Below are 25,456 nucleotides of genomic sequence, written 5' to 3' on the forward strand. Positions count from 1 at the left end.
TCAAGAGGCGTAAGGAGACAGCCTAGGTTGTTGCCTTTGGATTCCAATGAGCAGGGCAAGATGGGTCAATGGTTTAGGATATGCTAGTTGGAATAATTGCAGAGGTCCCTAAGCTGTAGAGGTGGTCCCTATCCACTATCTGGTACCTGACCTTGGGATGCTGAAGGCAGAGCAATAGGGTCTCCTAAGGTGTGTGGGCCAGGAAGAGGTCTGGCTGTGGCTTGTTTAGTTTGCACATCAAATATATGCATCTAAGCCCTTTGCTGTCTCTATGAATCGGGTTGCCCCAGGAAGAGCTGGCTCTCCCTAATCAGAAAAGTTTTAAAGATACACAGAAAAATTTACAGATGTATAGATGTGCAGATGAGATTGGAGGCCAACCAGCAATGTCAATAAATGTGCAAAGAAAAGAAACATTTGGAACACTTGGGTAAATGCTCAAGATTGGGGATGTAGCTCAATGGTGTAGTGCTTACCAAGAATGCATGAAGCCATGGGTTTGATCCCCAGCTCTGCAAAATAGTATTGTCATCACCACTATGTTCTAGTAAGAACTTTGGAAGTGAGAATCATGTTCCATAAGAACTTGGAAGTTGTTGAAAGAAAGTGATGGGTTTAGCTGTATTCTTTAGGAAGGTCCCATTTCTAGCACTAGTGCAACTACACCTGGAGCCATACCGACATAAAATCTGAGAGAAACCCTGGTTTATGCTCCAGTCAGAAGGAAATCACCAACCTGCTGTCAACCAGATCAGGCTTCTCTATCACTGACCTTTTATGTTCCCTTGCTGATTCATCATTGTTGTTGTGTAGGACAGGCTGAGTTGTTTTTAGTGTTGTTTTTGTCTTATGTTTTGGTTTTTGTTGTTACTGCTATTTAAGTTAGAAGTGACCATTGCAGTGGCTACTACAGAACTTTGGGAGATGATGTTTTGTAAAAGCAAAGATGCAGAGGGACACTGTGTTCTATAGAGAAAAATGACCCCTTTATTTTACTTATCCTGGAAAAAAAGATCTTGGTACTTATTTTCTTTTGAAAAAAACATACTTAAGTAAGTTAAAAAAAAAAGTGAGAAGATAAGTGAAGTTGATAGTTGATAGTTCCTGGTTAAAACAATGCATATTCACAAACTATCAGAGAGTGATAGCAATGTAATTATTTATTTTTAAACAGTCATAGTGTGTGTTATTTTTACTTCACTGCATTGGCTATAATTGGAAAACCAGGCTAGGCATAATAATGTTGGCATCTTATTGGTCCTATCACTGGCTTGGATGTCTATAGAGCTGTGGGTATTTGTGAGACAAAAATCAGGTATCCATTGTTTGGTAGAATAAATGCATTCTTGACCAATTGTGCACAAAGGAAGTCCTAACTTACAACTTCTATTTTCTCATTGATAAGTTTGTTATAAAAATTGGAGCTCTGTCCTCTGTATGTGTTCATTTTGAGAAATAAGAAATCATATTTAACATTCCAGGCAATGTTTCAGCACACATATTTAAAATAAAGAATTCTGATATAAAATATTAATGCTGCTCAAAATGGTACTGTAAATGTGTATGAAACAATGAATTTTACTTTCCTGAAGTCCTGAAGGAAAAGAAATGCACTGAAGTGTAAAATAAATACATGTAGAAGAAAAAAAAACTATACATGTGCATTCATATATATATATATCCATCCTTTCTGTTTGTTAAGTACTGATAGGTATTGAGTTCTCTGTATTAAGAAACCAAAATTAATTGTCCTGATTCTTTCATAGCCTGACAAAAAGAAAGTGTTATATAAACAAACACATTGACATTATGATGTGCTAAGTGCTCAGTAGAGGAATGAGGCTATTTCTGGGGAATACAGCAGAAGAGAGTAACTCTTCTGTTTTCATAGAGAAGATGACATCTGAGCAGGGTTTTGAAGACTGAGTAGAAGTTGAGAGCAGTGTGGAAAAGTACAAACTCTGACACTTGACTCTTGCTCTAAATCCCAGCATTAGTCCTGGAGAGACTTAGATTAACTTCTCATCTGTAGAACGGGGACAATATTTGTAGCCACATCAGAGTCCTTATTATGAAGAGTTAATGCCTGTACGTGTATAGAACTTAGAAGAGTGTGCTGAGCAAGGGAAGGGCTTAATACATTTGCTGCTATTGTTCTATCATTAAGAGTAGAATGTCATTGCAAAGGGAACAGCAAGCTGCATTTTTTTCTATAAAAAATTCAACATGATGCCTAGTTAATAGCTTTTACAAATGAGCAATTTAACGCAAGATGTAGAAAAGAAAGGGAAATAGAATAGAGTCATTCAGAACAGAGCCACAGAGGCCCTGACTGATGAAGAAGGGGAAAGTTACTGTGCACCAGGGAGCTCCTTCATGACATGCTCTTGTGATAGGCACTTCAGGTTGCCACCAAGTGGTTACCTAAAATGCAACAACTCCCTTTTTCATACTGGAATGAACTAGCAGGAATTGAAGAATGAAACCCACTGACTACACACAAAAAAGCAAAACTGTGGCAGCCCTGTGTTAATTTTTCATCACTGATAGTGAATAACTGAGAAAAACTGACTTAAAGGAGGAAAGATTTATTTTGGTTCACAGTTTCAGAGGATTTGGAGGATTCAGTTTATGGTCAGCTGGCCCTGTTGCTTTTGGGCCTACGTTGAGGCAGAATATCAGGGCAGGGAATGCATGATGGACAAAGCTGATGACCTCATGGTCATCAGGAAGCATAAAGAGAGCAAAGAAGAGGCTCTTCCCCAGTGACCCAAGTTCCTTCCAGTAGGCCCCACCATCTCCCCACAGAGCCACAGACTAGCAACCAAGCCTTCAACACTTGGCCTCTGGGGGACATTTAAGTCCCAAACCATGATATAACCCTAGGGACACTAATGTGCAAATTACTGTTAAGGCACAGTAGTACCCCCTGCCTGCCCAAAGAGTCTTCTTTCTCTGTTGATTTTTTTTTCTTTAGAAAAATATATAATATGAACAAATAAAGTCCCTGAGGCAAGGTAGTTTTGTAAGATAACCATTAAACTTATGGAAGATATCAATTGCTAAACAATGTTAATTGGCCAGAAAAGGGTTACTCATTAAGTTACCTAAATCAGCATGAGGAAAGTGGAAAATATAATGGAAGATTATGTAAAATCAGAAGAGGGAACCTACCAAGAGCCTCCTTTTCCACAAATTTAAACAATCGCTGAAGTCTCCAAAACATGAAATCCATTGATGTACAATTAACAACAGGTAAGGGAAGCAAGCCTTTCTGAGATCCTGACTTAGACAGGCATGTCATAATTATTTTGGAAATCGCTTTTTGGCTTAAAAATTCTGCATAAGTAATTAGTTTTATATATTGAGTTTCTATTTAATCAAGCCTGTGTTAGTGTTTTTTTTTCTTTTTTAATTTTTTATTTTTTTTATGAATAGGAAATCAAGGAGAAATTGGATTCCAGTCACAAGCGAGATATGGAAGGCATGGGAGTTCCAGAAATCAAGTATGGGGATTCCGTCTGCTTTGTCCAGCACATAGCCAGCGGTCTGTGGGTCACCTACAAAGCACAAGATGCCAAAACATCCCGCCTGGGACCTCTGAAAAGAAAGGTGAAGGGTCAGAAAACCAGTCTACAATTATTTGGCACTGAATTGGGAGCCACTGGGCACTAGAAGTTACTCTGAGGATCAGGTGGACATAATTGTGCTTCATTTCTGACTATTCTAAAGGGTGATTCCTTGATCAGTTATACACAGTTCCTATAGTAAATCAGTCTTGGTTACTTTAAATCCATATTCAACTAAAAAATAAGTTCATTACATGGAAAATCTGTGAGGAGGGGTGGGATATGTTTAACTTACTCTAAAACCTCATCTAAATGACTTTTTAGTAGTTTTGCTCTTTGGGGATTATCCACATCATTGCTTCCTTCATTTAAGTGGATAATGGAGTTATTATGCAATTTTCCTAATATGGAGATTAAATAGTTTACGGAACAAGTGCAGAGTGCGTAATGACAAGCCCATAGGAACCTACACGAAGAAGGCAGAGTTGTTGTGGAATGATGTTATGCCTAGAGGTGTATCCAGATTTGGGTGACCCATCAACCTGCCGCAGTTGGAAACCAGCTAAAATACATGCAGAATCTTTTACCAGAAAGTCAATTGCTATAGTAGTGTTTTTGTTATTAGGAACCAGAGAATGAATGCCAAAGGAGTGATGCTTTTTGCATGGAAACCCTTTCAAAAGATGAGTTTGGATGATCAAGGAGTTCCAAAATTCTAGGAGGCACTGTATATTATAGTTTGGGTCTATCATCCTAATATGGTAATGTCAGAAGTTTCCAGAATGATGGTTATAATACAAAAGGATGTTGTTAATAACCCATAAGGTGATATTGATATTTCACCCTTGTATAAATCAAAACATACCAGGTAAATATCCAGAAAAGGGAAAATTAAGAAGAGACAGAATATAGAATAAATAACAGGTTGCACAGACTCGCTTGTATGCTCTCAGTCTTCTAAAAACAACTACAAAGGCTAGGTAAAATACAAAGCAATTTGTTTCTATACCTAAGACATGAGCACTAATGATCACACAGAATGCACCAAGGTGAATCTACCTTCATCTTTTCTGCTCTGTATATTTGCTGATTCGTAGAATAGGGAATGGGAGGTCTCGTGTTAGCTCTATTGCCCTGGAAGGACAGATTAGACGAAGGGTCAACCAAAGCTCTGAAACTGCAGAGCCAACATTTCAGAATAGGGGGCACTAGAGAAACATGAGCCTGAAATTATCTTAAGTTTACCACGAATGGAGTACGAAGCCAAGAGAGCAAACAGAGGCTATAGATGCCAAGGGGAACAGCAAAGCAGAGAAGTTGATGCTATGGCAGTATTAGGGAGATGGAAGTTGGGGCTCAGGGTATCCCAAGTTAGAATGGCCCTGAAAAACCGAGTAGGCATTCAGCTGAATCCCAGAGGATCCACACCCCAGGAATGAGAACTAAACCCTGGGAATAAGGGCAAACTGAAAATAGGCTGGTAGAGAATGGGGTGGGGTCTGACATCTATCTGAATCCTCTATAGAATACAATGTTGTTTACTGCCTTTATAGTTTTTCACACTTCCTAAGGCAATGACAGCATTTAAAGAGTGGACTGTATGGATCTTATGATTCTGGGTAGAAGAGGAAATCTCCAAGGACTATCCAAATGGAGAGATCCCAAGTTGCATGGTTGATTTATTGTGCCTGTCCCTGCCCGTAGATTTGACTTGCTGCAGAACATGCAGAAAGAAATTGGGAGAGCCTCCACATGTTGTCCTATTACTTGGCCCTTGACAGGAATGCACTGCTTCATTTCCTAAGGAACAGGTTAAGTTTCCCCTCTAAAAATGCAGAGGATGTCCAAATCTGTCTTAAGAATTATATAAAATGGACAACCCAGGAGCCTAGAAAAACTAAAGAGAACAAACAAAATGAAAGAGCAAACAAATGGTAGCTAACTTTAAGGGAAACACCCCTTTCGCTTTCCCACCTTGGACTTCTCTCTACCTCTGGGTGTAGGATTTCTCCTTGAGGAAAAGGAACTTGTGAACCAGGCTGCTGAGATCAATAGGGGACAAAATACCAACATTCTAATCTCTCCATTTCTCCCAGTTCTCATTACTTTCTGGTTTGGCTGGCCAGTTAAAATGTGTTATCTGAACAAGCAAAACGTAAGAATTTTGGTATTTGGGGACCAGAAATCTGGAACCGAGGCCAAAGTAAATATGGTGGCATTATATTGTCAGATCTAAACGTGGTATTGTTCACCAGTTTCTGGGACGTTCTGACAATATTTCCTAACAGGGGGTTGTGTCTAGTGCTAAGGCTTAAGCTGCAATATGTAGATGGAATAAAAAGCCTTTTTTAAAATTGAATAGAAACTTGTATGACTCTGTATTCCACTTCTTATGTGACTTGATTATAGTAGGACATGCCTTCAAAATAATAAAAAGATTTTCTCGTGGAAAGAAAAATAAGTTGTTCCTTATGTTAAAGATTACAGAGACCAAAACTCCTACATATATTTTTGGGAGCCTCACATTTAAATCATAATGACACAAAGACTGATTTCGAGGACCCACAAATGGTCTCTCTCCACTTTCAACCAGAGGAGACTCTGTCCAGGAATTGAATCAGGATAGAACCATCCTACTTAACATCTGCACATGCTAGATCATTTTTATGGAAAGAGTTACCCCCTCACCAAAATGGTGCTATATCCACTCAAAAAGTTGTGTTATTTCCTTGATGATCAATAAGTAAACTTAGCTTCTATATAACCAGATATCCATAATATGTTACCTCTTTTAGCAAGCATTTCTTGAGCATCTATCATGTTATAGGAACCATGCCAAATGATTTACATGAAAGTCATCTAAATCTCCAAACAATCCTCTAGAACAAGTCCATTTGCAGTATAAGTAACTTGCCCAAAGTTAAACAGCTGGCAAGTAGCATAGCAGGACTAGAAGTAAGGTTGCCTGATATCAGAGCCCATGCTTTGCAATCCCCTCTCTAGTCTCCATGAGAACCCGGCTACCATCTTGAACTGATTTCCTCAATTCTATAATTAACTAACCCAGTGTAACCGTCCTTCAGTAGAGAAATGCAAATCTGACCCCAGGAGAGAGTTTATTTGAAATTGTCTTTGTTCTTACCCAACTTATCTCTGGAGGAAAAAGCCCTGAACAGAGTGAGTTTTCCCGTTTTTCAAGGGTAAAGTTCTCTGTTCATTTTAAGAGAAAAATGAACTATAAAGTATGTTTTCACCCTTTAAAATTGGCCATGTAGGCCCAAGGACTTTATTGTAACTCATACCTTGGTGGCACATAAAATTTCATTTTCATCAAAGCCCCACGTCTCGGGAATGATTCACATGTCAGTAATAGGGCATGTGGGTGAAATAACTTTGTTAATGTCCCGTTTTCAAAATGAACCCAGGGGAACTTGGTTGGGGGAAGGAATAAAAAGGAAACTCTGCAGAAAATGTTGACTGCCCAGCTTGGAGTAATGCGTAACTGAGGCTTGCTTCCCTTGCCCTGTGAATAGGTCATCCTCCATCAGGAAGGCCACATGGATGACGGACTAACACTGCAGAGATGCCAGCGTGAGGAGTCCCAGGCTGCGCGGATCATCCGGAACACGACGGCCTTATTCAGCCAGTTCGTCAGGTATGTCGTCTCCTGCCCTTTCTCTTCCAACCCCGCCCACCCACTAGGAGTGTTTCCAGGAAATAGCTCAAACCAACAAAGAGTCTTACTAGAGAGCTTAGGGCTGAAATTTATTTTTCATGTAGGCAGGTGACCTTTAACCAGCTTTACTCTTTGCCCAACAAACACCCAGTCCCATTCGTTATTCAGATTGATGGAATGAATAGAGAACGTGTTTGAAGGAACATTAAGGGAAAAGAGCTGGAGAGCTTTACATCCCTTTTGTATTCGTGTGTACAGAAGGAAGGAGAGAATAGAAATCAATCTGCTCCTTTGTGCTATTTAGAAAGGGTCTCTACATCACTTAAATTGTTGCTATGGTTTGGACCAAAGTAGATCTGCAGTGAAAATCCTGGGTTGCCCAAATACGGCTGGGGCTTAAATGAGAGAAGCGTCTGAACTGGCTGCCTGGATGGCAATGCCTTCAGCCTAAATGGTGCTGCCAAAAGGGAACTCAATTCTCACCAACTTCTGTAAGAAACCAATTGTGCTGCAAACAGTGCAGTGTTTCCAACTATTCTTCTGTTGTAGGAAAATATCTCTGAAGCCAAGAGGTTGTAAATTACATGTGTGAATTGGCATGAAAAAGAACTTCTTAAATATATTTTCTTTCTTTTTTTTTTTTTTTTTTGTAGTTGAAACTGCAGACCAAATTACTGTAGTAAGGGCATAGGCTGAGCTGCTGATATAATGCAGAATAAATTCCTTCCTCCCTCCCTCTCTCTCTTTTGGTACCAATATTGAACCTAGAGGTACTTAACCATGAAGCAACATCCCCAGTCCTTTTTATTTTTTTATATTGAGTCAAGGTCAATATAAGTTGCTGAGATTGGATTTGAACTTGCAATCCTCCTGCCTTGGCCTCCCAAGTCGCTAGAATTATAGGTGTGCACCACTATGCCCAGCTTCTCTTTAAAATAATTATAGAGTAGAGGTGGTTTAGGAAAAATAAGCAGCTCAGCTTTGAGGGTTCAGGTTCCTTCTATCTTGCTGCTTTGGTATCTCCTACAGGTTCTTAAAAGTATGTGCCTGGACCAGCACAACAACAACAACCCTACAAGCTTGTTTAAAAATGCAAATTCTCAGATTTGACCTCAGAACCTATTGAATCAGATACCCTGAAAATAAGATATAGCAAATCATATTTTTATGGTCCTCCAGGGGTTGATAATGCATGCTAAAGTTGAAACTACTGCCCCAGAGTAGAGATCTTAACCTCATCTTCATGTTGGGTTCATCCAGATAGCTTTTTAACATTCTAATGTCTAGGCTGTGTCTCCATCCAATTCCATCAGAATCTCTGGAGGTGAGATCCAAATTCCAGTAGTTTATTGAAGCTCCCTAGGTGATTCTAACATTCAGCCACAGTTAGAACCACTGTCCTTGCATATTTTCTTCACCCACACAGTCAAAAATAGTGAACACCACCTTGTCTGAAATCTTCCCTGCAAAAAGAAAAAAGACGAGTGAATGACTGATAGGGTTTTAAAGGATATGATTCAGAAGTAGAGAATTTACCTAGCATTACCTTGGCTAAATCTTAGTCACACAGCCAAGCCTAGTTTCAGGGAGGCTGAGAAATGTATGTCTGGCTGTCTGGCTGTGTACCCAGTATAACTCAGAGATTCTGTTACTATAAATTGAAGAAAGAGTGATAATAGAAGTATTTCTACTAAATGATGAAACTGAGAACTGAAAGTCAATCTTTTGTTTACTCTTGGCTCTGGCACCAGTTTCCTGTGACCCTGAGGAAAATATATTCTCTGTTCTATGTCTCATTACTTCCAGAACCTACATACCTCCTTCAAAAAAGGATCTAAAAATAAGTGGCTTAATACAGGCAGAAAAAGATAGCTGCAAACAAATATAAGTTATTCATGTGGCCCAACTAGCACCAAAATCATCACCATCTACATAGGGTGGTGTTATTTATCTGACCTCCAATTTGTTCAAACACTTCCCTTAAATCTTTTATAAATTTCAGTGGCCTCTGCCTCACATATATTCAAAAATTAATTCAAAATGGATTGAATTTAATGTGAGATTGAAAACTACATAAATATAGGTAGATGAAGATATAAACAAATTTTCATAGATTAGGCAATGGTTTCTCAAATATAATATCAAGAGCAAAAGCAACAAAAGGAAAAAAATAGACAAAATAACTAAAAATGGGCAAAGGGCTTGAATAGACATTTGTCCAAAGAAAATACACAATTGGTCAATAAGCACATTAAAATATGCTCAGCAACGTTAGCTATCAGGCAAATACCAATCCAAACCACAGAGAGATACCCCTTTACACCTACTAGGATGGCTATAATCCAGAAAAGTTAATGAAGTGTGGAAGAGAGTGTGGGGAAATTGGAACCCTCATACACTGGTGGTGGGAATTGTAAAATGTTGTAGCTACTCTGGTAAATAGTCTGGAGATTTCTCAAAAGGTTGACCATGAGAGTTACCATGTGACCCATCAATTCAACTCCTAGGTTTATGCACAAGAGAAATGAAAGCGTATGTCCACCCATACACCTGTACACAAATGCTCATAGCATCCCTTTTCATAATAGCCCCAAAGTATAAACATCCCAAATATTCATGAGCTAATGAATGGATAAATGAAATGTGCCATATATGTAATATGAAAAATATTTTGGCCATAAAATTCCGTTTTTATGGCCAAATTCTTGAACTACTGATACATACTACAGTATGAATGAACCTTGAAAACACTGTGCTGAGAGGAACACTCACAAAGGACCACATAATATATAATTTCACCTATATGGAACATCTAGCGTAGGCAGACCTATAAAGACAAAGAAGTAGTCAATTCTTAATCTGGGCTAGAGTCTTTGTGAGGGAAGAGTGTGATTGCTAATGCATGTGGGGGGTATTTTGGAGGGCTTATAAAAAAGTAGGAAAACTGGTAAGGACAGCATTACTGTGAATACACTACAAATCATTAGGCCTTGTGGCCTTTCCATAGGTGGACTGTATCATATGTGGATTATATTCTAATAAAATTTCTTTAAGTCAGTGGGAGTTACATACCTGACAATGGGGAAAAAATGTTTAAACAACTTTATTGAGGTTGATTTATATATCGTAAAATTCATTGAGCTTTTAATTCAGTGACATTTGATGTTTACAGAGCTTACAACCATCATCATTATTCAGGTTTAGAACATTTCTATCACCCTAAAAAATATCTCTTAAGACCATTGCACATTATTCTAGTTACCATCCCCATCCCCGGGAAACCACTAATTGGCTTTTTTTTTTCTTTTTCTCAAAGCATTAAATTGATAAATAATTTTTTAAAAAGTCTTCTGGATCTTTCTTTTTCACTTAGAATTATGTTTTTTACAGTTTATCCATGTCGTTTTGTCCCTTTATTTCTGAGGAATAACTGTGTGAACAACTGTGAATGTGCAGAGAGAGATGGATAGATTCATATCATACTTTGTCAGTTGTTGCACAGTTGGTTGTTTCCATTTTAGGTTACTATGAGGAATGTTTCTATAGATGTTAATCTAAAAGTTTTTGGATGTATCCTTTAATTTCTCTTGAGTAAATACCTGGGAGTAGAATTGCTAAGTGATATGCAAAATTGTTTAACTTTTTTGTATCCTTTTTTTGTGGCAGAATGTATATAATGTAAAATTTACTATTTTAAAATCACTTTTTAAGTGTACAGTTCACTGACTTTAAGTACATTCATCACTGTGTAACCATCACCACTATCCATCTCCAGAATTTTTATCATCAATCTTTGCGTTTTTTGGAAATAACTCCCAATTGTCCTCTCCCACTGCCTATGGAAACTCTTTGGTTTGTTCTTTATTTTGGTACCAAGGGTGCTTTCCCACTTAGGTACATCCTCAGCCCTTTTTTTTTTTCAACAGGGTCTTCCTAAATAGCTTAGGATCTTGTTAAGTTGCTGAGGCTGGCTTTGAACTTGCAATCCTCCTGCCTCAGCTTCTTGAGCCGCTAAGATTAGGGGTAGGTGTCACCACACCAGACTATGGAGACTTCTGTTCTACTTTCTGACTCTTCGAATTTTACCATTCTAAGTACCTCAAGGACAGTATTTGTCCATGTTGTATAATGTATCAAAATTTAATCCCTTTTTAAGGTCAAAGAATACTCCATTGTGTATAAATACCATGTCTTGTTGATTCGTTTATCCCTCAATAGACATTCAATGTGTTTAACATTTTAAGAAACTACAACAACTTTCCAGAGTAGATATATCATTTTACAGCCCCCTCAGAAAATGTGTGAGATTCCAGTTTCTCCACATCCTTGCCCACATTTACTGGTATTTTTTTTTTTTTTTTTTTTTGGTGTGTGTGTGTGTGTGTGTTAGAGACAGGGTCTCACTGAGTTGCTTAGTGCCTTGCTTTTTTGCTGAGGCTGGCTTTGAACTTGTGATCCTCCTGCTCAGACTCCTAAGCCTCTGGGAATACAGGCGTGAGCCATCGCACCCAACTATTGTGACCTTTTTGATTATATACATTATAGTGGGTAGGAAGTAGTGTGTCATGGTTTTTATTTGCATTTCCAGAATGAACAATAATATTAACTATCAATTCATGAGCTTATTGACCATTCAGGTTCTTCTTTGATAAAGTGAGATTGTTTTGTTTCTTTGAAATCAGATCTTTTGCCCTCTACTTGAGATTTGTGAGTTCTTTGTATCTTCTGGTTACAAATTCTTTACCAGATTTGATTTGCAAATATTTTCTCCTAGTGTGTGGTTTTCCTTCTCATTTTCTTGATGGTGATATTGAAGTGTTGTTGAAAATGTTTTACATTTTGATAAGTTTAACATCATAATTGCTTATGGATTATACCACTGATGTCATATCTAAGAACTCTCCCTAACCCAAAGTCATCAGAATCTTCTCCTTTGTGTTCTTTTAAAAGTTTTATGATTTTAACTCTTACATTTAGGTCAGTGATCTAATTTCAACCAATTTTTGTGTAGGTTGTGAGGTAAGGGTTTAAATTAATCTTTTCATATGGGGGTCACATGGCTATCAGATTTTTCTCTGCATAATTTTCTGAAAACACTACCTTTCCTGACTGAATTGCCTCAGCACCTTTGCCAAAAATTAAATGACCGTTGATCTATGTGCCTCTCAGTATTCAAAAACAGCACTCTTGATTAATATAACTATATACTAAGTATTGAAGTCACGCAGAGTTCTCTAATTTTGTTCTTTTCAACACTGCTTTTGCTTTTCTGAGTATTTTGCTTTCTATGTACATTTTTAGGGTGAAATTGCCAATTTCTGAAGAGATAAAAATGGCATGCTGAGATGTTGATAGATATTGCATTCAATCGACAGAATAGTTTCAAAAAGACTTGTTTTAGTAATGTTTAGTCTTACGATCCACAAACATGGAATGTCTCTCCATTTGTTTATTCTTTAATTCCTCTCAGACATTGTAGTTTTCAGTATATAAGTCTTAAGTTTACTTTGTAAAACTTATTCCTATGTATTTGAGTTTTGTTGGTGCTATACTACGAGTAAAATTATATTTTAAATTTGATTTTGGATTGTACATTGCTGGTGTACAGAAATACTGCTACATAGAAACTTGAGTATTTAAAAATACTAATACACTTTTACCTAATGGAAATTCTTTTTTTTAGTTTTGTTGGGAGTTCTTCATTGTCTTGTTATTTTGTTTTGGAGTTGGGGGGGGGCGGTTATGTAGTTTCTTTAGAATTTTCTACATACAGTATTGTGTCATCGGTGAATAAAAGTCTTATCCTTTCCAGAAAAAAGATGCCTTTTATTTCTTACATGATTATAATGGCAAGAATGTCCACTACAATGTAGAATAAAAATGTTGTGAGCAGATACCCCTGTCTTGTTTCTGATCTTAGGGGGAAGTATGATGTTGTCCCTATAGTTTTGTTTTATAGATGTCCTTTATCAGGTTGAGGAAGTTCCCTTCTGTTGATAGTTGGTTCAAAGTTTCTGTACCTTGAATGGGTGTTAGATTTCATCAAATGCTTTTTCTTTGCCTATCAAGATGATAGTGTGTTTTTGTCCCCTGTTGATATGGTGTATTGTATTACATTATCTGATTGACAAGGGGGTATGGACCTTTATAACTATTATTGTTACATTTTGTCTTCTCCCTCAATTCTGTAAGTTTTTGCTATATACTTCTTTTTTGTGTTGTTAGATATTTATGTTTATAATAGGTATATCCTCCTGGTAAATTGACTCTTATAATTATGAACTGTCTTTTTTTTCCTGTGAACATTTTTGCCTGTTTTTGTAGAATCATTCTAGATGTCTTACACATGGATAGTAGCAACTGCAGGCATGATAGATCATCTTCAATTCTTGTACTTTCAGCTTGAGTCTAAATCTAAAGTGTGTTTCTTGTAGACAACATAGATTGCATTATTTTTCAAATGTAGTCTAATAATCTTTCTCTTTTATTGATGTGTTTAATCCATTTATATTTAATCAGATACTTGGGTTTATGTCTACATTTTGCTTTTTTGTTGTTGTTGTTTGTTTTTTAAATCTCGGGTTCTTTTTGCTCTTCTGTTCCCCCTTTACCACCTCATTTTTGAGTCAGATAGATATTTTCTAGTAAACTATTTTAATTATTTGGTTGAGTTTCCTATTTATTCTTTTAGTGTTTTTTTTAGAGACCACAATGTCTCAAATATCTACTTTAAATTAATATTAAGAAAATAAAGCAACTCTGCTCCAATATTATTTTATTTCTCCCTCCTCCTCTATGATAATATTGCCATATATATTATATCTTCATATATTATAGGCCCAGTAATACAGTTTATAATTGATTCATGCAATTAATAGTTTTGTTTTGGTGGTGCTAGGAATTTTTTTTTAATTTTTTATTGATTATTTAAAGCATTACATAGCTCATGATATATCATCTTTCATACATTAGACTCAAATTGTGTTTTGAACTCCCATTTTCACCCCAAATATAGATTGCAGAATCACATCTGTTACATATTCACATTTTTACATAATGCCATATTAGTGTCTGTTGTATTCTGCTACCTTTCCTAACCCCTACTATCCCCCCTCCCCTCCCCTCCCCTCCCATCTTCCCTCTCTATCTCCCCTGCTGTTGTTCAATTCTCTCCCTTTTTTTTCCCTCCCCCTTGCCCCTCATAGCCTCTTATAATTTTATGTATCCTTGAAGGTCTCCTACCATTTCCATATGCTTTCCCTTCTCTCTCCGTTTCTCTCCCCCCATTCATCTTTGTTTACTGTAGTCTTTTCCACATGCTCTTCCTTCCTGTTCTGTTCTTAGTTGTTCTCTTTATATCAAAGCAGACATTTGGCATTTGTTTTTTAGGGCTTGGCTAGCTTCACTTAGCATAATCTTCTCTAATGCCATCCATTTCCCTGCAAATTCTATGATTTTGTCATTTCTTAGTGCTGCATAATATTCCATTGTGTATAGATGCCACATTTTTTTTATCCATTCATCTATTGAAGGGCATCTAGGTTGGTTCCACAGTCTAGCTATTGTGAATTGTGCCGCTATAATCATTGATGCAGCCGTATCCCTATAGTGCGCTCTTTTAAGGTCCTCAGGGAATAGTCCGAGAAGTGCAATAGCTGGGTCAAGTGGTGGTTCCATTCCCAGCTTTCCCAGGAATCTCCATACTGCTTTCCAAATTGGCTTCACCATTTTGCAGCCCCACCAGCAGTGTACAAGTGTACCTTTTTCCCCACATCCCCGCCAACACTTGTTGTTGTTTGACTTCATAATGGCTGCCAATCTTACTGGAGTGAGATGGTATCTTAGGGTGGTTTTGATTTGCATTTCTCTGATTGCTAGAGATGGTGAGCATTTTTTCATGAACTTGTTGATTGATTGTATGTCCTCCTCTGAGAAGTGTCTGTTGAGGTCCTTGGCCCATTTGTTAATTGGGTTATTTGTTATCTTATTGTTTAATTTTTTGAGTTCTTTGTACATTCTGGATATTAGGGCTCTATCGGAGGTGTGGGGGGTAAAGATTTGTTCCCAGGATGTAGGCTCTCTATTTACCTCTTTTATTGTTTCTCTTGCTGAGAAAAAACTTTTTAGTTTAAGTCCCATTTGTTTATTCTGGTTGTTAACTCTTGGGCTATGGGTGTCCTATTAAGGAATTTGGAGCCCGACCCCACAATTTGTAGATCGTAGCCAACTTTTTCTTCTATCAGACGCAGTGTCTCTGATTTGATATCTAGCTCCCTGATCCATTTTGAGTTAATTTTTGTGGATGGCGAGAGAAAGGGATTCAATTTCATTTTGTTGCATGTGGATTTCCAATTTTCCCAGCACCATTTGTTGAAGATGCTATCCTTCCTCCATTGCATGCTTTTAGCCCCTTTATCAAATATAAGATAGTTGTAACTTTGTGGATTAGTCTCTGTGTCTTCTATTCTGTACCATTGGTCCACCCGCCTGTTTTGGTACCAGTACCATGCTGTTTTTGTTACTATTGCTTTGTAGTACAGTTTGACCTCTGGTATCGCTATACCTCCAGATTCACACTTCCTGCTTAGAATTGCTTTTGCTATTCTGGGTCTTTTGTTTTTCCATATGAATTTCATGATTGCTTTGTCTATTTCTACAAGAAATGCCGTTGGTATTTTGATTGGCATCGCATTAAACCTATAGAGAACTTTGGGTAATATCGCCATTTTGATGATGTTAGTTCTGCCTATCCATGAACAGGGTACATTTTTCCATCTTCTGAGATCTTCTTCTATCTCTCTCTTTAGGGTTCTGTAGTTTTCATTGTATAAATCTTTCACCTCTTTTGTTAGGTTGATACCCAAGTATCTTATTTTCTTTGAGGATATTGTGAATGGAGTGGTTTTCCTTATTTCCATTTCAGAAGTTTTGTTGCTGATATATAGGAATGCCTTTGATTTATGCGTGTTGATTTTATAACCTGCCACTTTGCTGAATTCATTTATTAACTCTAGCAGCTTCTTTGTAGATTCTTTTGGGTCTGTTAAGTATATTATCATGTCATCCGCAAATAGCGATAGTTTAATTTCTTCTTTTCCTATTTTTATGCCTTTAATTTCTTTTGTCTGTCTAATTGCTCTGGCTAGTACTTCGAGAACTAAATTGAATAGAAGTGGTGATAGAGGGCATCCCTGTCTTGTTCCAGATTTTAGAGGGAATGCCTTCAATTTTTCTCCATTCAGAATGATGCTAGCCTGAGGCTTAGCATAGATAGCTTTTACAATGTTGAGGTAAGTTCCTGTTATCCCTAGTTTTTCTAGTGTTTTGAACATAAAGGGATGCTGTACTTTGTCAAATGCTTTTTCTGCATCCATCGAGATGATCATGTGGTTCTTGTCTTTAAGTCTATTGATGTGGTGGATAGCATTTATTGATTTCCGTATATTGAACCATCCTTGCATCCCAGGAATGAATCCTACTTGATCATGGTGCACAAGTTTTCTGATATGTTTTTGTATTCAATTCGCCAGAATTTTATTGAGAATTTTTGCATCCAAGTTCATTAGAGATATTGGTCTGTAGTTTTCTTTCTTTGAAGTATCTTTGTCTGGTTTTGGGATCAAAGTGATGTTGGCCTCATAGAATGAATTTGGAAGAGCTCCTTCTTTTTCTATTTCTTGAAATAGCTTGAAAAGTATTGGTATTAATTCTTCTTTGAAGGTTTTGTAGAACTCCGCTGTATACCCATCTGGTCGGTGCTAAGAATTGTACCCAGGATTATTCTTCCTCTGAGCTACATCTCCAGCCCTTTTATTTTGAGGAATGCTATACCACTAAGCTACATTTATTTATTTATCTATTTATTTATTTACAAAATAAATAAACCTAACCCATTTATTTATTTTATCTATTTACTTATTTTGAGACAGGTTTCTCAGTAGCCCAGGCTGAGATCCTCCTGCCTCAGTCCCATTACACGTGTGTGCCAACATGTCCAGCTGTTTTTTAAATCAATTAGAAGAAAAAAAGAGAAAAATACATATATAAACTGCTTTTTTATATTTCCCTACATAATCAAAAATAGTAAGAAGGAAGGGAGAAGAGAGGAGAAAGAGAAAGGGAAAGAAAAAGTCTAGCCCTTAAGACTTTTTTCTAAAATCCTTAGGAAAATGAATTCATTCCTTCACTGAATCTGGAAGTGAAAAGTCATACTGGATTTGTGTTCCCAAGCCTCAGTCTTTGTCCTTGTTGCACTCTTTTCCACATTAATTCTGTGTCCAGTGATATCCCAGGCAGCCATCTGCAATCACTTAACTAAGGACTTATCCCATGCCAGGTCCTATGAGGAGTTGGCTACACATTTATGGGAAGAAAATACCTCCCTGACTCCAATGAGCTTATATCCCACTGGTGATCCACACCCATGTAAAACACATGGCGTTTTTTTAATACTAAGTAGGAATGATTATCGCCTTACCTCCTGTGCATTTTTAGTTTGTTGAGTCTTGGCTTTAGGCTTAGAGACGACCTTTTCTTAGCATGTGTCCAGGTTAATATGTAACAGTATTTGAGTGACAAATGCACTGTGAATGCAAAGTAGAACTCCTTAGAAATGGAACAAGGAGGAGCCCCAATGTTATTTGCATACTCAGCCAATTCTCAATCACATGGGACTTGATGATGCAATTCCACAGGGGATGGCTCCATTTTTTTTCTTTCCTCTTCTCTCAGTCTTTGCCTTCAGAGAGGTTCATGGGAGTACTCCACAAGGAGAAGTGGCAATGAAGGCTCACTTTGGTATCTCTAGAGGTTTGTGGTTTCTCTCCACATCTGTGAAAGGATTTAACTGTAGAAATGTTTGGAAAGTTAAAAAGAGATCGCGAACCATGGAAGATAGAAGCAACACAACAGAGAGTTGGTAGAGAAAGTGAGGTGATGGGACATAGAAACAGAAGCAGACATTAACACAGACAGGAAAGATCCCAAGAAATGGGGGACACTGGGAAAGAGAGACGTTCTACAGATGGAATGAAGGCAGAAGCCATGTGCATGCTCACACATAGAAATATAAAGACAAACACTCATGCAGACATTTCAGGAAACAAAGACACAGAAAGAGGTAGATGAGGAAAGAAAGAAAACAAAGATGTAGATGAATGGTGAGACCCAGTGAAGCCTGTTTAACCTATTCCAAGAAGAAGGTGTCAGGGATTAAAATAACTGTGGGTTACTAAGTTTATTATTTAAGCATTTTAATTTAAAGAGAAAAAAGTGTGACAGACACCCAGGGTAACTAGAAGGGAGACATCTGCTACATGTAGAAGTCACTACCTTAATAACTGCAGTTGAAATTCATCATTTAGATTACATAAAATCATTATCACACATTTTGGGAAGACCTGTTTGAAGCTAAATACTGAAATATTGCAGCAATTTTAATAAGATAAGTTATAAGTTGGAGAAAAATGAATGTGAAAAGGAATCATTTCTCTTTGTTATGAAATAACTTTAAAATTGAATTCACATATTCTCTTCTATTGCTCTATGGGTTGACCAACCTCATTTTGTAGCTGTTGGCACAGAGCTTTCCCCCAAGAAGTGGTTAGCTGTGCCCACTGTGAAGCCATTCGCAGCCAGGACCCGGTGGATGCTTGTCAGGGCCCCACTGGAGAGTGGTGTGTGAGTCTGTCATCTTATGATTTTTAGTGGAAACAATCGCACAGCTGCCCCGGTCACCCTGCCAATAGAAGAGGTCCTTCAGACCCTACAGGACTTGATAGCCTACTTCCAGCCCCCAGAGGAGGAGATGCGGCATGAAGATAAGCAGAACAAACTTCGCTCCCTCAAAAACAGACAGAATCTTTTTAAGGAAGAGGTGAGTTTAAAAAAATTAAAAGTGAGATTCTCTTTGCATCCAGAGCAAAATATCCCTATGACCATAATCTAGCTTGTGCATGAACAAGTTTACAAACAAGCTGGAGAACAAGAAGCAGATGCAGAAGCTAGGAAGAAAAGGCTTTACTGGGAGCTGACCTTCCCCAGCAGCCACCCCCACTTACATTAGCAGTGATTGGCACCTTCAAACTAGTTAGGTTTTAAAGCTTCAGTGCCGCATGTGTATCCAAAAACCACTTTCAGTAAATCTAAGCTTATAGCATGGCTTTGGCTGTGGTTCCCAAATTTTAGAGACATCAGAATTACCTAGGAAACCTGTTTGAAAAATGCATATGCCTAGATTCTAGCACATCCAGAGTGTCTTTTTAAAACTGGTTTGAAAGATACAGATGATGCAAGGTTTCATGTTGGAACTTGAGCATCTGAGTCACTGGGGTGGCTTCTAGATTTAGAATCAGACTGAAGATTTATAAGACCTAAACACTCTCATTTTGGCCCCATTGCTAGCTGGGTATGACCTTACTCAATTCACAAACCTCCGAATTTGGACGTCCATGATCTGATGCATCATGTTTAGCTTTCCATGCAATGGGGGCAGGGATTGTCCTTTGGGCACTGCCAAAATTAGTGGTATAGCATGTGGAGCCATCCCTAGTAGGTCTTCTGGCCAAAGCAGACTTGGGCTGAGGAGGGTGCAGATTTTGTATGCTTTATAAGCTATTGAGATTGCACTTAACATCTCCCTCCTACTATTTAAGAACAGCTAGGCACAGATGGTTTTACTTGGTGGCATAGTATTGCACATTGGATGGAAAAATAGCTGAAAATTCTTTTTTTGGTTTTATTGTCTCTAAATCCCACCTTTTGGGGGGTGGAGGTGGAAAGAGGAAGCAAGCATAGTTGTCTTGTATATCTGAATGGAATTTCTGGAACTTATTTAAGAGAAAAATAGGTACTATATCCAGAACTATTTCTGGGTGAGTCAGAATCACTTCAAACCAGACGGAAAGCAAGCTTTTGTGAGACTCATTCTCCCCTCCCTCTTTCTCAATATGTCCCTGGATTGAGTTAAACACGGCACGTGGGGGCAAACTCATCAGAGGAGGTTGCTGACTCATTCCTGAAATGGATGCTATTTAGGTCTCTGAGACATCAAAATGCATATTTGTTTTAAGAAGGAAAAACAAAACTGCTACCGTGAAAGTCTCCTTGCATCTTTCCACTGTCTACTCTAAAAGGTGAATGGTGTAGGAGGGAAAAGAGAAAGGGATCCTGCTTTCTTCATCAGGAACATTTTCCTTTTCCTCAACTCTCCTTCGCAGGGAATGTTGGCCCTTGTGTTAAACTGCATTGATCGCTTAAATATCTACAATAGTGTGGCACACTTTGCTGGGATTGCAAGGGAGGAGAGTGGTATGGCCTGGAAGGAAATTCTGAACCTCCTGTACAAGTTGCTAGGTGAGTACACATGATGCTCCATCCTGGGGAGACTTAGGGTACCTGAGACCTCCATAGGAGCACTCAACCTGTTTTCCAGCCTCCTCCTTGGGAATCTTTTGTTAACCATTTGATTTTAACTGAACTGTTTGTTATTAAATAGTAGCTTATTGTACTTTCCAAACTCGGAGCTGGAAGTCAGCAGCAAGTGGAAGCAGAAGTTGATCAGTTTTGCCAAAACTACCTATGAAACCCTTGACAGTCAAATTCTCCAAACCTCTGTTCCTTATGTTTAGCATAAGGAAACAGGACCAGAACAGATCTTCTAGTTTTAAATTTTTGCAAAGATAATATCTATAGCTTGAGAATTGTTATTCTCTTAAATTCTGTCTCCTTTCATTTGTCCACTTGGTAGTCAGTCACAGTTCCCATTGGTTATATCTGTTGTTTCGCTTTGATGGAATGAAAACAGGCAAGAAGTAAAAATATTCTAGCACCCCCTTTCACATCACATCCTGGATGTGAGGTGATGTTATGCTGCCTGGAATAACAGTGTCTATCCCATAGGCCCAGCCCAGCAGCCATTCAGAGGACAGCATCAGCCTGTGTGAGAAAGTGGCCACCAGTAATGACTCAAATGCTGTAACAAAGCAACATTTCTTAGGGCTTTGTTCTGAGGTGTGTGTCCCACTAGAGAAGTTCCTAGAAAGTTCAGTGGGCCCAAGGAGAACAGAGACATGAATCTGGACTTGTTCTCCATATTGGGGATCAGGTTAATAGGACTCTTACCATATACTGTGTGACTTGTAAGGTCTCCAAAAACTCTAGTCCTTTGTAATGATACTGCTCAAACTTGGTAGTTATTATAACAGTAATGGCTACCATTTAAGGGGTTCTGGGTGCCAAGGAATAGAATCCCTTTTTGATCCTCAAAGCAGTACTTTGAAGTATAGTTCCTGTTATTATTTCTGTTTTATTGATAAAGAGACTGGTCACAGAGATGCTATTATCCCAATGTCACATATCCAGTTAGTGACAGAGCTGTAGCTTGAGACAGAGCAGTCTGAGTCCAGAACTCTGTGCTTACTACGTTCACTGAAGCTGACCCGAATAGCAGCTCAGGAATTCTACCCTCACTGACTCTGGAGAAGCAGAATAGAGGTCTTGGAGGAGATATTTCTCTATCCTAATTTACCATTTACTAACCTTGGTAAAATCCCAAGCCCTATGAACCAACCACATTCAGAAAATTGTTTGGGGGCTAATTCATTTACATGGACTTGTTCCAGATTTGCATCTACTGTATTTGCCTCAAGGGTGAAAGGTTACATACATAGCCTTGACTGGCAAAACTCTAAGGACAGCACATTCTCTCCCTCTTTGCAATATCATTTGCCAATGGCTTTCAAGTATAAACAGGAATTAGAATCAGCTGGAGGGCTGGTTAAAACCCAGGTGCCAGGCCCTTGCCCAAGTTTTCATCTCAGACCTGAGAATGTGCATTTAGAACAGGTTCTCACGTTATGCTGGCATTTCTGATCCAGGGATCGTACCTTGAGAACTACTGTCACACAGTGGTATGTTTCAGATATGCAATTGTTACTTGTTATCATGTATCTATTAGTTTAACAAACCTTTCCAGCTGTGTTCACTGGAACACCTTCCTTTAGCACTGAAGAATAGCAAATCCCTTGCTATAAAACATTATAGGAAGTTGAGTTCTTAAATCAGTAAATGAGCAGATACTCAATTATTGCTTATTGCTATCTGAAGTTATTAATTTATGTTTATTATCTCTACCCCCTTCTTGATGAAGGCAGAGAATCTGCCTCTTGTACCCCATGGCTCTGTTCTCAACAACCCACTGTACCATATGTGTCAAGTGAGTGAGTGAATGCTAGATTTTCACTCTTCTAAATATAGAAACAGAATTGTATCAAAGGGCTAAGCACATCAGATTGCCATTCAGTGCTTGGTTCCTGATCAGGTGAGGTATTTGCCAGCTTTCCGTGTGTTTATGCCCATCGTTATGCACTTTAACCTGGGTGATCAGAACTTTCCTTGTTTGCAGCTGCTCTCATTCGTGGCAACAGGAACAATTGCGCTCAGTTCTCCAATAACCTTGACTGGCTGATCAGCAAATTGGACAGACTAGAATCATCCTCAGGTAAGAACTGACAGAAAACAATAACTGGAGAAGATGAATTTTTTTCTTTCTGTAAAAAAAAGAAAACAAAGCTAAATCTTTTCCTCCGCCTTGCCAATAACCCTCTATGTTAGTCGGCTTTTCCTCATGGTTATCAAAATACCTGACAAGGACAACTTAGAGGAGGTAACATTTATTTGGGACTCATGGTTTCAGAGGTTCAGGCCATGGTGAGTCTGGCTCCATTGCTTTGGGCCTGAGGTAAGGCAGAACATCCTGGCAGGAGGGCATGGTAAGGGAAAACTACCAAGGTCATGGAAGCCAGGAAGCAGAGACAGCAAGAGCAAGGAGCCAATGACAAGATATAGTCCCCAAGGCCACTCCCACAATGACCTGTTCCCTCCAGCAACACCCCACCTACCTATAGTTACCATCCAGTAGTCCATGCAAATTATTAATTCAATGAACTAATGGGGTTACAGATCTCATAATCTTGCCTCTGAACTTTCTTGTATTGCCTAACACATGAGCGTTTGGTTGTGGTGGTCACTTCAGATCCAAACCAACATTATACCAAACAGCCTCACAAAATTATTTTAACAACAAGGAACAAAGTCCCAAAGTTTCCTGATACTTATACAACTTGATTTAACTGCTGTAATGCAGCCTTCTACAGTCATTCCTTTTTAAATTTTGCTTTGGGCATTTATCTTCATCCTGGGTCCTTTAAACAACCCCCATCCAGTGACCCTGCTATCCTTCTAACTCCTGCTATACTCCTATTTGCTGGACTCTGTCCTAACCATTTTGGTTACAAGTAGAATTGAAGGATGACCCTAGAATAAGAGGAAAAATCTTCACAGACCTGCCCCCCCATCACCTTTCAATCACACCTGTAGCCCTTTTTGGTGACTCAGAACCTGAGCCATCTGTTGTTGGTGAGTAACCAGGCCACCAGATGCAGCAATTTTCATCTTCCAAAATAAGTGCAGGTGGCACATGTAGTCCCCTCTCTGGAAAGAAAAAGGTCTTGATACTTTTCTCATAGTCCAGGACCGCACATGTCTTTCTATCCTTCTTTTCAGTGCCTTCTCTCGTTAGGTAGATTTCATTTTAGGATAAGTGATAAAAACAAAATCAAAAGGGGGGATAGTAGAGGATAGGAAAGGTAGCAGAATACAACAGTTACTAATATGGCATTATGTAAAAATGTGGATGTGTAACCGATGTGATTCTGCAATCTGTATATGGGGTAAAATTGGGAGTTCATAACCAACTTGAATCTAATGTATGAAATATGATATGTCAAGAGCTTTGTAATGTTTTGAACAACCAATAAAAAAAGAAATTAAAAAAAAAAAAAAGAAATGAAACTGTTAGCCATCTGCTTCCCTTGAATTTTTGTGACATTGTTACCTTTGTGTGTCAGGCTGCAGGGATGCTTGTTCATTTTTCTTAAGCCTTCACTTGATAGGGAAAATCATACAGTGTGTCAGGAAAAGAGGAAAAGCCAAATCATTTTTATTTTGTGAACTTATAGTTTGTATGACATACCAGTACACCTAAAATACTAATAACTTCCTCTGATTCTGAGGTCAAGTTCAGAATGTTTTCTAAATTACTTGAATGACCTTTAGAATTTATACTGAAGTGTGAGAAACTATTTTTATATCTATATTTAAATGAAGTATTGTTTGGTTTGATAAAATTAAGAATTCCATTTTATAGCTGCTGCTTTATATTTTTTAGCATATAAAGATCATGCCTCTGTCCAGGAAAAGAGAGACTGGGTTAGTGCTGATTAAACTCAACTCCATATTGCACACTGCATTTCCCTTAGAGGCTCCTCAAGTCTTCCAGAGATGATTGCCTCTCTCCTCTGGCTGGGAATATTTAATAGATTCAAAGAATTGATGATATTTTGTCCCCTCAGGATGATTTTTTTTCACCCTCAGGTTTCTAAATTATGGTCAGTTCTGCAAGTTATTTAATGTCCAAATGATTTTTTGTCACATTCATGTAGGTATCTTGGAAGTTTTGCACTGCATTTTGATTGAAAGCCCAGAAGCCTTAAATCTGATAGCCGAGGGTCACATTAAGTCCATCATCTCCCTGCTGGATAAGCACGGGCGGAATCACAAGGTGAGTGTGGAAAGAAGGACCCAAACAGTGATTTATTGACTTTACCAGCTTTCCTGTCCCCACCACTCAGTACCCTTGTGTTACGAAGAGTATATGGACTCATTTCTTCCTTTCTTGCCTACAAGCACACTGCAAGCCAGGCAGCCACACTAAATCTCAGATGGTCTCCCTGGATTCCCTCCAGCTTCCCTAAGCCCTGTTCATCATCATTGGTCCTAAAAACACACAGCTCACAGAAGGGCACTACTCAGGGCCTTGTCCATGGCCAGCTATGCAAGACTGGTTCCTAAGGTCTAGAAGCTTAGTGGGAAACCTGGAACACCAAGCCATATAGAGAAGATACACAGAAATTGGATTTCAAGTAATATAGAAAGGCTTGCTAAACTTGCCTTGTTATGAAATGAAATCAGATTTAATGAGTCAAACCAAGGCAAGTAAAAGAAATTCTGCATGGGTAAACAGGAAGACCCAAGCTACTGATCCCTCTCTTTGATATAAAACAGCTCTGTGACTTTAGGCCTCAATCATTTCATCTGTGACATGGGGACAATGCCCCTCACCAAGGTGGCATGCCATGTCAATTTTCTGAGA

The 25,456-nt window shown here is 38.4% G+C and overlaps 1 protein-coding gene across 1 annotated transcript in view; it reads left to right on the top strand.

Annotated features, from left to right (window-relative positions):
• Positions 1-25,456, top strand: part of RYR3 (ryanodine receptor 3) — a 518,939-nt gene that overhangs the window by 245,695 nt on the left and 247,788 nt on the right. Inside the window, exons 10-15 of the mRNA XM_081292880.1 lie at positions 3,439-3,612; positions 7,103-7,224; positions 18,952-19,120; positions 20,463-20,598; positions 22,649-22,744; positions 24,747-24,865. Coding sequence (XP_081149006.1) covers positions 3,439-3,612; positions 7,103-7,224; positions 18,952-19,120; positions 20,463-20,598; positions 22,649-22,744; positions 24,747-24,865 — 816 coding nt within the window. The remainder of the gene's footprint in view (positions 1-3,438; positions 3,613-7,102; positions 7,225-18,951; positions 19,121-20,462; positions 20,599-22,648; positions 22,745-24,746; positions 24,866-25,456) is intronic.

This window comes from Spermophilus citellus (genome assembly GCF_964194105.1).
Source record: "Spermophilus citellus genome assembly, chromosome: 4".
Taxonomy (NCBI): Eukaryota; Metazoa; Chordata; class Mammalia; order Rodentia; family Sciuridae; genus Spermophilus; species Spermophilus citellus.